This window comes from Orycteropus afer, unplaced genomic scaffold (assembly GCF_000298275.1).
Source record: "Orycteropus afer afer isolate SDZICR_OR568_19922 unplaced genomic scaffold, OryAfe1.0 scaffold00034, whole genome shotgun sequence".
In the NCBI taxonomy this organism is placed as follows: Eukaryota; Metazoa; Chordata; class Mammalia; order Tubulidentata; family Orycteropodidae; genus Orycteropus; species Orycteropus afer.
The window spans coordinates 2,066,074-2,078,058 of record NW_006921621.1 but is presented as its reverse complement, the minus strand read 5'-3'; the positions used below and the strand labels follow the sequence as shown (position 1 = coordinate 2,078,058).

Below are 11,985 nucleotides of genomic sequence, written 5' to 3'. Positions count from 1 at the left end.
ACTCTGTTCTCCTTTGCCGTCCTTTATCTCCACTTCCAATCTTTCTTCATTTTCAGTTCCTTCCTCCCTTTGTCTACCTTCATCTCCTCTCTCCTCCATCTCCATCTCACTCCTGAAGAATTCCACGAGACTGATTCTCAAAACACCACATATTGAGAACTTATTGGTAACATGCTGTGCTAGACATATAGTAAACATCACATCTTTAGAATCTAGTTATTAGTTCCTTGAGCAGTGTAGCCATTCAACAAAACAGCTGTTAAATTTAATTGTTTATAATATACCCTGTCATCATTAAATTATTTATTTGTTCATTTTGTTTGTTTGTTTGTCTATATGGAGGGACCTTGAGTATTTTCTGAAATTATCCTCATGACATCTGGCCAGGGAATCTAGTGAGAAAAGGAAAGATCAACGTGAAATCAAGGTATTTGAGACTAGAAGATTTCCATGTTATGTTAAACTTCTATTTCCCTATGAATAATTAAAATAGAGCACAGTTCTTATGAAAGCTTCATGTATGCCCATAAATAAATGACATCAATCTATAGCAAAACATCTTTGCTCAGTTCCCAACAAGTAATAGTTCCTTGAAGAATGAAAAAAGGACATAGTCTTTGAAACATGAATTTCTGCCCTTCCCATTTTCCTTCAGAAGGAAATATTACCCATCATGAAGGGGGAGTTCTTTTTTGACCTCATTTGGGGACGGAATTTTTAACCAAAATGGTGTCACCACTAAACCCACTCTGATACACCAACGTAGGTGACCACAGAAGCAAAGTCCTATAAAAAGAGAGAAGACAGCGCCACACTTTGCGCACCTCGTAGCAGGCACAAGCTCCTCCATCCTCAGTCAATCGGAAGAAGCTATGATGTCTTCTGTAAGGACCTTGTCTGTGGTGAGTTATGGACTAACATACAATGTACTCGTTGGTTTGTACCAGATAATAGTTCTGTCTTGTAGGCATGAAATTTTGTATTATAACTATGGGAGATCTAAGAATACTGGATATGTAGGCTAGGAAATTAAAGATTTGGTAGATATGTAAGTCATTGTTTAGCATTTTCAAGAACTGATACACATCAGTCTGAAAAATGAGATTAAAACTGAAAGATAGCTATATTGGGGCTAAACCACATACAAAGTGTCATATGATGCTGTACAGTGAGAAATAATGTTTATTGAAAGTCTGTTTTCCTGAGTACAAGCATTTAATATAATTCTCCTATGACTTTTTTTTTTAATCCATAAGACAACGTGTCACTGTCCTTGAGTATTTAAAAGCTACAGCAATGACCTTTCTTTTCATTAACCTTACTATATGCTTGAGCATCAAAACTGCTTATTCTAATTAGCTATATGTATAAATGTGTTTTTGATCCAGTGGCTTTACATTTTCAAAATATTTAATTTAAATTATCTTTTTTGAAATCCGATTTTATTGTAGAATCAATACATGTTAACTCAGAAAAACTAGAAAATATGCATAAGAAAATGTAAGGGGGATTTTGTTAGTAGGATGTTTACCAGTGATATGTCTACCATGAATATTGATTGACACCATATAGATTTTCTACAGCCTTTTCTTTCAAGATGCATGCTTGCCGTCATATGACAGAACACTAGAGCCATCAACAATGCTGTAAGAGGACAGTTCTTCCTAGAAAATCAAAGTTACTATTCTCCCATTGATGTGGCTGACACATGTACTGACAGGCAGCTGATGTGGCACTATTTGCTATGTTTACTTAAAAATTACTGCCAGCCTATGCATAATATAAGGAATCCTGGTGGCACAGTGGTTAAGTGCTCGGCTGTTAACCAAACGGTTGGCAGTTCAAACCCACCACCCACTCCATGGTAGAAAGATGTGGCACTCTGCTTCTGTGAAGGTTACAGCCTTGGAAACTCTATGGGGCAGTTCTATTCTGTCCTAGTGTTTTTAAGAGTCAGAATCAACTCAACAGCAATGGGCTTGGTTTTGGGTGCAAATGTCTTTCCTAAGTCAAAAGGAAGATGTTTATGACTGATAAAAACTCCACAGTCTTACATTGTATGGGCATATAATCAGTTATTTCTTTCACAGAAATTTTAGCGTAGATTGTCCTGTAACAATCTGTGTTATGTTCTTTATGGTTACCAATGCAATCATTATCACAGTTACTTTAACAAAAACCTCATGCTGATTCTACCTTCCACCTCTCTCATCTTTCCCATTCAGTTCCAGTCACTGCTCCTGCTGCTAAATCTGGTGACTATGGTGACTGCGGGAATAATAGTCCCACAAAATCCAGGATGTCCAAATGCAGAGGACAAGAATTTTCCCCAGACTGTGAGGCTCAACATTAATATCATTAACAGGAACACAAACTCCAGAAGGTCTTCACATTACTACAACCGATCCACCTCACCTTGGAACCTCCAGTAGGTATCACCGTATTCTTCAATACCCTCAGGCATCAGAGACTGCAGTTAAATCACTTTGAGAATGATTTTTTTTTTCCACTTAAAATCATTAATCAAACCTTGAAGGTGACTGTGCAGAACAATAGTCCTCAAACTTTTCATTTGACAGACTTCTTTGGTAGAGCAAAAGACCCTCTCCCCATACCACCTATCCTATTCAATCTCATTGTCACTTCCACCCAAATTCTACCCAAATTAATTATAGTCATTGTTTTGATATTTAAAAGACTCCAAATCTATTTTTCATTCCAGAAAAAAATAGAAGTTTAACACAGGGGTTTATACTTGAGTAGTCTTTCCCAGAGCTATCATTAACAACATTTGCTGGAATAATTGCCTGGCAGTGGAGATACCATTATCACAAAGGTGGTTTTCCCAGGGTGAAGCTTATCCTTTGCATTCCAGATGTGCTGACTCCTGAAATTTTCCCAAATGGGGGAAACTTGACTGTATAATTTGTAGTAGTAGAAGACTGCATTCACTCTTTCCCCTAGGGGGAAAAAAAAAAAAAGTACACTTGCTGAAAAGGTTTCACTGGTGATTAACTGGTGTTTTTTCACTCCTTTGCCTGCTCCTATTATAATAGGGAAGATAGAGCTTAGATTGAGTGGAGGAAGTTTCATTTTGGATATTCCCATCCATTTTTGAATGAGATCTTGATCCTCTTCCCTAGCATACCCATACTTACTGTGTCTTTGCTACAGCTAGAATTTAGAGTCCATTAAAGATGAAATGCAAAATGAACTTTGATTATTTGACTTTGTACAGGTAAGCCTCAGTTACATGGAACCTACAGATTCACATGACTTTAGGATTTCTTCTCCTTCTCTCCTTACTAAAAAAGAGTTAAAATAAATCAATCCAAAAGGAAAGTAAATCATTTACTCCACTGGAGGAGAGAAGGAAGAGACGGTTACAGAGAGACTTACATTTTTTTTGTTTCTAGCCCTCAAAGCAGCTCTGGGCTCTGGGCTATCAATGTGCCCTTAGATAAAATATAGATGTGTGTGTTCCCTGCTTCTAAGACAGGCTTCATCAAGTCAGATCAACAGCTATCTCATTCCTAGATTGTTCCAAATCAACCCTTGCCTGGGTCTTTTTTTCATCTATCAATTGTACCCTAAATAAATTATCCTTCATGTCAAACTTAAATCCTTTCTGCAGCCTTAGCCTATCTTCTTTTGTTCATTCCTCAGAGAAACTGGGAAACACTGAAATTTGTTTTTAATAATACTGCAAGTGCTTGAAGATCTAACTTTTCCCAAAACTTCTTCATACTGTCAATGCTTACAGAATATCTAATGCTTATAATGTTATCCTGTAAACTTGTCTCCCTTCTTTCATTTCTGTGTGATCTCCTTCCTGCTTTCCCTGGATGGAACTCATTTTCCTCCTGGCTTTTGTTTCCCCTGCAGCCGCAATGAGGACCCCGAGAGATACCCCTCTGTGATTTGGGAGGCTAGCTGCCGCTACAAGGGCTGTGTCAATGCTGACGGGAAGGAGAACCTCCACATGAACTCCGTCCCCATCCAGCAAGAGATCCTGGTCCTGAGAAGGGAGAATGCACATTGCCCTCGCTCCTTCCGGCTGGAGAAGATGCTGGTGACTGTGGGTTGCACCTGTGTCACCCCCGTCATACAACACATGGGCTGAAAGCTACAGGCCAGACCTGAGGAGGCTCCCCTATAGTCAGGCTTTCTGCAGAGCAGATCTTGCCCCTCAGGAATCCTCATCCTTCAAAGTCCCAGCCCTATTTCTAATTAAACTCACCAGGGTCTTTAAGACTAACACTTTGGTTCAGAGATAGGATCTGAATTCTCTCCCTTTCTCTGTCCAAGGCTTAGACTGACTACAGAGTTGTGCTTCTTATTTGCTTTTCTAAGGGCTTTAAGTTATTTATGTATTTAATATGCCTTCAGATAACTTTGGGGCAGTTGATTCCATATTATGTACTACCTACCTTGTTTTGTTTTTAGAGACAAGTTTCTAGACTTGAGAACTGTATTATTTAAAAGGTGAAACCTATATTTATATGAGCTATTTATGGATCTATTTATGTTTCTTAAACCTTTAGAGAAAGGTGAAGTAGTAGGATTATCTGTTTTGCCTAAAGGAGTCCTATATGGGATTAAATGGCTGTTGGAAATTCTGAGTTCTTCCTATTTATGGATATAGGATTATAGTCTTTTTGTCACCTAAGAGTGCATGACATGGCTGAAAAGAGAGAAAAAGCAAACCTGGTTTCATATTTATTAAGTTAAATCTATAAAATTTTGAAGTTTCATAGGAGACATGACAAATTTAGCTCTGCTCTGTTCAATGCCTGTAACAAAAAAAACATTTGGTAATAAAGTTTTGGGAGTAAATTTGTTTCCTTGTTCTTTTTCATTAAAAGTGCTTCAGGGACCGCAACTCAAAATTTGGAAGTGTATACAAATTAGCCTAAAGAGCAAAATAAAGCAAGCCTTTGGGTAACAATGCCCGTGACCCACTCAGAGTCCAGTTCTCAATTTTACATGCTTCAGGACAACAGAGGATTGGGACTATTAGTGAATACCGTGGACACCAGCAATCAGAAACAGTTTAAACAAATAAAATAAGGGCCCTTGGAAAATGACATGCCTTTATTAAAGATCTTACAGGGAAAAGAAATGTTCAAGTTTGTTCTGACTCACAGCAACCCCACAAACAACAGAACGAAACACTGCCAGGTCCTGCCAAGCCTCAAAATCATTGCAATGCTTGAGTCCGTTGTTGCAGGCACTATGTCAGTCCATCTCCTTGAGGGTCTTCCTCTTTTTGCTCACCATCTATTTTACCAAGAATGATATCCTTCTCCAGGGACTGGTCCCTCCTGACAAGAAAAGACACTGCCAAAAATATGACCTAAAGTTTGACATGAAAAAGGAGGTGGGGTGCTGAGAGGAAATATTATTTTCAGCCTATGAGTTTGGCATCTTGATTTCATCCAGAGGTTCCAGAGGTGCTTAGAAAGCAAATCCTGGTGATTTCCTTCCAAAAAAACAGCCACCGAAAACCCTGTGGAGCATAGTTCTGCTCTCACGCACATAGGGTTACCATGAATCAGAGTCGACTCCAGCGCAACAGTGAAACCCTGGAATTTGTGGTGCTCTTTGAAGGAGTTTCACATTGTTGTTCCTCACAAGGAGATAAGGGAAGCAAAAATGTAACTCTCTGAGAAACCAGATAGTCAGTAGTTTTGCTGACCCCAGAGAAAGGCCATAAACTATTGATCACTAGTTGCTGACCCAGGAACAGCCTGAATAAAAAGGGACATTGGCATTTTAAAAATCACACGCCTGGGTGGAGATTTAGCATTACAGTGAGACATGCTAAGAACCACCATCTTTGTATCCCTTATTACATATGCTTAACCCATAATCTTATGAAATTTTATGTATAACATGATTTGGATATAATCTCCACTCTATAAAAGAAACTTAGAGAGCACTTAGATACAGGCAGAATCTGAGGGATTCTCCTCTTTGTCTCAGGTTGTGTACTAATTTAATAAAAGCTCCTCAATTTGATGGGTCTTTATTAGCTTAAATCACTCTAGGCAACGGACCCAGAGATTGGCTGGCATTAACTGGTTTTTTATTTTGTCCCACTCTTTGATCCCAATTTAGGCTTCCTGAGTTGGTCAATGTCACCCAGATATAAACAGAGAAACATTTTCTTTTCCTCAGGCCATACCCCTAGACCTGTTCCCTAGCATCTGGCCCAATGCAACCTTGGAAACAGGAAGGAGCTGTTGAGGAAGAACACACTAGAAGTATGAGAACAGTTCAGTTTAAGTAAAACAAAAACTGAATCATATTCAATTCCAGACTAGTTTCAAGTTTCGGGTCATAATCATTTTCCACCCCCTGGCCCAGCTTGCTGTCTTGCCCTACTTCTGGAGGCCTCTGGAAATTCTCAGGCTGGGCCTACCGGCTCCCTTGAGGTATCATCTTCACATTTTCATTCTTCAGCATGCTCCAGCCCCACTCAGAGACCCATGGCTTTTCTTTGTACCTTTCCCAATTCCAAATCCAGGGTGGACTTCTCCAGGCCTCCTCTCTTCAGTGCCATTTTGTATTCCTAAGTCTTGATTCTCATGGCCATAGCCTGTCGCATCATCATACAAGAAAACTAGCTGCAGTTTCTGACAGTTTCTCACAGACTTTACACTTTAAAACCTCTTGCTAAAAACCCGCTGGTTATTTTCGAGTTTTCCCTGCATAAAACCAACAAAAATCCCAAATCTATTCTCCTCAAGTCAACTCCAACTCATAGTGAACCTATAGGACAGAATAAAATGATACCACCTCGAAAACCCTAGAGTTGCTATGAGTCGGATCCGACTCCACGGCAGTGAGTTTGGTTTTTCGGTTATTGGGTTCCCATGCTGTAAATCTTTACAGAAGCAGCAATTACTTGATAAGTAAAGTAGGCATAGGCTTACTTGTGCTTACTTACTAATCTGTAGTGAACAATTTCACATGTTTCACCACAGATGGAAAATTATTCACTACAGATTAGTAAGTAAGCCTGTACTTACTTTGCTTATTGAGTAATCTGTCCCTGAGAAACAGACTGCCACATCTTTCTCCCATGGAGTAGCTGGTAGGTTTGAACCACTGACTTTTTGATTAGTAGCCAACTGTTTAACCACTGTGCCACCAGGGCTCCTTTTATTCCCTGCATAGTGGTGGTGAAAAGAAAAATTTGCTTTTGTTGTTGTTGTGGGGTGAGGCAATAGAGAGGCATAGATATCTCAGGTCTTGAATCATTAATTCCCATTGGATTGTTTTTTCTGGAAATTTTTTGTTTTGAAGGTAGGACAGGCAAGAAGTATTTGCCTTCCATGTTGCCTTCCCCTGATAAGATTTGCTTTTTATCTCCTATCTTCATTTTCCCCAGTTAGCACTATCAAACATCACCCCACCCCCTCCCCCCAAAAAAAACCTCACTGCCGTGAAGTCAGTCCCAACTTATAACGACCCCTCTTGGGTTCTGAGGCAGTATCTCTAAGGAAATAGACCAGCCAATCATCAATAAATCTGTGAGGTATCCCTGATTCTTCCCCCTTCCTCTTCCTCACTCCTAACACCCACATATCACCTGATTTATTACATTTCACTTCCTAAAATTTCTCAAATCAGTCTCTTCCTCCTCATCAATACCACACTGCCCATCTTTTCTCATTTCTCACCTCAGTTGTTGCTACAACTGCCCAGCTGTTCCTTACACCATTGTTCCTGTTCCCTCAATTCATCCTCCAACATCTACCTATACAAAGTCAAACATGGCAAATATGTGTTGTCATCCCTTGTAATCCTTTGTAATCGGACTCTGTGGCCAGCTGTTTTACCCTTCAGCAATAATGAAGTTCTTGTGGTGACTACTATGCTGTTCCTGATCTCAGTGTGTTTGTCATGAGGTCCCTTCTTCCTTGAATACCCTTACCACCTTCTCCCCTGCTGCTTTTCTATTAATATCCTTCTTCCTGCTCCCCAGTTATGCTCCCATCTTCCTATTCATGCTTTAAGACTCCACTCAGGTAATTGCCTCTAAAGAGGCTTCCTGGAGCCATCATACTCCATTATCCCTTTTTCTGAACTCCAAGAGTATTGTGCATATCCTTTATCACTGCTCTTACAAACTATAGTGCCTTTATTTGCTTAAGTATTAGCCTCCTAAGTTTGTGGGAGCTCTGGTAGCATAGTAGCTAAGGCACTTGACTGCTAACCAGAAGGCTGGTGGTTCAAACGCACCAGCCACTCCTCAGAAGGAAGGTTGGGCAATCAACTTTGGTAGTGATACAGCCCCAGAAACCCAAGGAGGGGTCGCTATGAGTTGGGGCCAACTTAATTGCACATAACAACAACAAGCCAGTTTGTGGTTGCTTGGGAAGAAGGACATCAGCATGTGACCTGGTACATGTTGTTGTTGTTGTTAAGTGCCATCAAGTCAGACCCGACTCATAGCGACCCCTCCTTGGGTTTCCGAGGCAGTGTAGTGACAGAAGTAGATTGCCCCATCTTCCTTCCAAGAAGTGGCTGGTGGGTTTGAACCGCCAGCCTTCTGGTTAGCAGTCAAGTGCCTTAGGCACTACGCTACCAGAGCTCCCGATCTGGTACATTTGTTGTTGTTGTTTTTAAGTGCCGTCGAGTCATTTCCAACTCATAGCGACCCCATGCACAGCAGAACGAAACACTGCCCAATCCCGCGCCAGCCCCACAATCCCTGCTATACTCAAGCCCATCATCACAGCCACCATATCAATCCATCTCGTTGAAGGCCTGCCCCTCTTTCCTCGACCCTCCACCCTACCAAGCATGACATCCTTCTCCAGGGAATGGTCCCTTCTGACAACATGATCAAAATAGGTGAGATGAAGTCTGGCCATTCTTGCTTCCAAGGAGCATTCTGGCTGCACTTCCTCCAGGACAGATCCGTTAGTTCTTTTAGCAGTCCATGGTACTTTCAGCATTCATCGCCAGCACCACAACTCAAAAGCATCAACTCTTCTTCGGTCTTCCTTATTCATTGTCCAGCTCTCACATGCATACGAGGCGATTGGAAATATCATGGCTTGTGTCAAGCGCACCTTAGTCCTCAAGGAGATATCCTTGCTCCTCAGCACTTGAAACAGTTCCTTCGCAGTTGATTTTCCCAATGCTACACGTCTTCTAATCTCCTGACTGCAGCTTCCGTTGGCATCAATTGACATCTGGTACATAGTAGATGGCAATACTGAACTGAACTTGAAACAATAGCCCATAGACATCTCAAAGTCAGCAGAGACAAAACTAAACTCATTACTCATTCTAATGCCATTTTTATCTACTCAGATGGCATTACCTATTCACCTGAGCCAGAAATCTTGATTTCTCTCTGTCTCTCATTCCCCCCATCCAATCAGTGATAAACTTCTCCTCATCTTCTCTTATGTCTTTCCTCCCTAACTCCAAAGTGATTGCTATAGTTACCTCATCATGTGATCCTTCTGATACCTCTGCCTTACTTCTTACATTTTATAATTCAGTGTCTCTCAAAGTTTTGGTGGAGCTTAGTCAAGGTAGGTAATTAAGAGGTGCTACAGTAGGCAAAGGTCAAATAAAGTATACTTCTTGCCCATGTTATTTTCCAATAGGGGTCCTCAGGGAACTTTGCTATACCCAGTCATTCAGGGACCCATGCTGACAGAGGATCTACCTTCTGGTCACAACACCATCTAGAACTCCATGTCTAACACAGTAGCCACATGGGGCTATTGAGCACCTAAAATATGTCTAGTCTCAATTGAGATGCTTCGTAACTATAAAATACATACTGGATTTCAAAGATTTAATCCTATATATATATATATATATATATATATATATATATAAAATATCTCTTTAATAATGTTTATATTGATAAATTTTGAAATTATAATACTTCTGATGTATTATATTAAACATAACAAAATATGAAAATTTAACTTTAATGTTACTACTAGAAATTAGGAGCTCTGGTAGCATAGTGCCTAAAGCACTCGACTACTAACCAGAGGCTGGCAGTTCAAAACCACCAACCACTCCTCTGAAGGAAGATGGGGCAATCTACTTCCATAGTGATACTGCCTCGGAAACCCAAGGAGAGATCGCTATGGGTCGGGTCCGACTCGACGGCACATAACAACAACAACAACACTAGAAATTATGTAATTAAATACCTGGCTGACATTAAGTTTATGCTGGTCATATAATCATTAAGAAAACTATAGACTGGAAACTATATGGGCAGTTTTTAAGGACTAGCCTCATTGGCCAGAACCTAGTCACACAGACCCAAATAACACCAAGGAAGACTGGGAAATGTAGACTCACTGTGTGCCCAGGCAGAGGGAAATGAAATGGGATTTGGAGAACACATAGCATTATCTCTGCCACTGTGCGTATAAACAATGTTTCATGCATGACATACCTCCATAGTTACACACCAGCCAGTTGAACCATTGCCCAACATCTTTCTCAGAAGAAAGCCCAGGTTGTAAGTGAGAGCAATAATATAGAAATAATCTTTAATCCACTTGAATTTTTTAAAGATAGTCTTCAAAAATTTTGGCATTTTAACTCACTACAAAACAAATGACTTACTTGAGACGTACCCCACAATGAACTGCAGCATGTGTTTTGTGATAATGCAATAAAGAATCATTTTTTCCCAGTGTTTCCAGGGTGTTCCCTCTAAAATGAAAGTTTGATCACATTATTCCCGAACTAACCCCTCAAGAGCTCCCTTATGCTTAAAGGATAAAATTCAAACTCTCTTGCAAGACATAAAATGTGCCCCATACGTTTTAGTTCTCAAAAAAAAAAAAAAAAAAAAAAAAAAACACCTCACTGCTGTTGAGTCAGTTCTGACTCAAAGTAACCCCTCCTTTCTGACACAGTATCTCTGCAGAAGTAGATTGCCCAGTCTTCCTTCCAAGGAGTGGCTGGGTTTGAACTTCCAGCCTTCTGGTTAGCAGTCAAATGCCTTAGGCACTATGCCACCCAGAGCTCCCTTTTGGTTCTCTTGTGCTGCTATAACAGGCATACCACAGGTGGGTGGTTTTAACAAACAGGGATTTATTCTCTTACAGTTTAGGAGGTTGGAAGTCCAAGTTCAAAGTGCTAGGTCTAAGGGATGGGTGAAGGCCCCTCAACCTTGGGCTTCAGTTCTGTCTCTTGCTCCCAGCCCACTGGAGCTGGAGACGCCTCTTAATTCAGACAGCTGCTGGCTGTGGAGGCTCACAAACCCAAGGTCGACAAGTAAAATGGCACAGTCCCAAGATTACCAAGCAACAGGGCAGGGCACTAGTTCAAGACCAGAAACAATCCCAAGATCAGCAGGCAATACGTCAGGCTCAACTAAATGCAGGACCTGAGCATGCCAAAAATCTCAAAGACCTTTCTCCAGGCTTCTCCTTATATATTGGAATCAGACCACATCCCTACGGCGGCCACTCAGATGATCACAGCAAATTCCACCATGGAGTTGATTACCAGTCTCAACATGGGGAATCACTACATCCAACTGCTCAGCCACTCAAAATGAGGCCTAGCCAAGTTGACACATAACCTTGACTACCACAGCATGATTTAGCCCATCCTGCCTCCACTCAACGCCATGCCTTATTGGTTCCCAGATCTGGGATTTTGCTTATGCTTCTTATTTACCAGGAATATCCCTCTTGGTCTCCCCATTTCTCATCATCATTAAACTACTGTAAATACCCATTTTTCAAAATCAGTCAAGTAGAAGCAAATCTCTGAAGATAAAGTTTGAAGAACTATTCTTAACAAGCTCCCTGGGTGGTTTTGATATATTTTGCCTAGCAACCATCACACCAGCCCTTGGAAACCACTGATGGAGTACACAGATGTTCTCTCAGAATGAAGATGAAGATTAGTCAAGAAATAAATTGATGAAAAATAAAGTCTTTCTCCAAAAGAGTCAAAAGAGAACCTACAGATTGG

The 11,985-nt window shown here is 40.6% G+C and overlaps 1 protein-coding gene and 1 non-coding gene across 2 annotated transcripts; both read left to right on the top strand.

Moving 5' to 3' along the window:
* The first annotated feature begins 875 nt into the window (after positions 1–875).
* Positions 876–4,123, top strand: IL17A (interleukin 17A). Its single transcript, XM_007936149.1, has 3 exons — positions 876–902; positions 2,232–2,428; positions 3,886–4,123. Exons 1-3 carry the CDS (start codon positions 876–878, stop codon positions 4,121–4,123), a joined length of 462 nt encoding a protein of 153 aa, XP_007934340.1.
* On the top strand, positions 2,800–2,963 carry LOC122149599. The gene has a single exon (XR_006163229.1). It is a non-coding gene; the product is annotated as a U1 spliceosomal RNA (small nuclear RNA).
* Positions 4,124–11,985: the final 7,862 nt, after the last annotated feature.

What these genes read in the sequence shown, in the direction of transcription:
- IL17A (XM_007936149.1), top strand. Translation starts at nt 876, where the DNA reads ATGTCTTCTGTAAGGACCTTGTCTGTG. An exon ending in CTGTAAGGACCTTGTCTGTG is followed by an intron (nt 903 to 2,231) that starts GTGAGTTATGGA and finishes ATTCAGTTCCAG; the next exon opens with TCACTGCTCCTGCTGCTAAA. An exon ending in ACCTCACCTTGGAACCTCCA is followed by an intron (nt 2,429 to 3,885) that starts GTAGGTATCACC and finishes TTTCCCCTGCAG; the next exon opens with CCGCAATGAGGACCCCGAGA.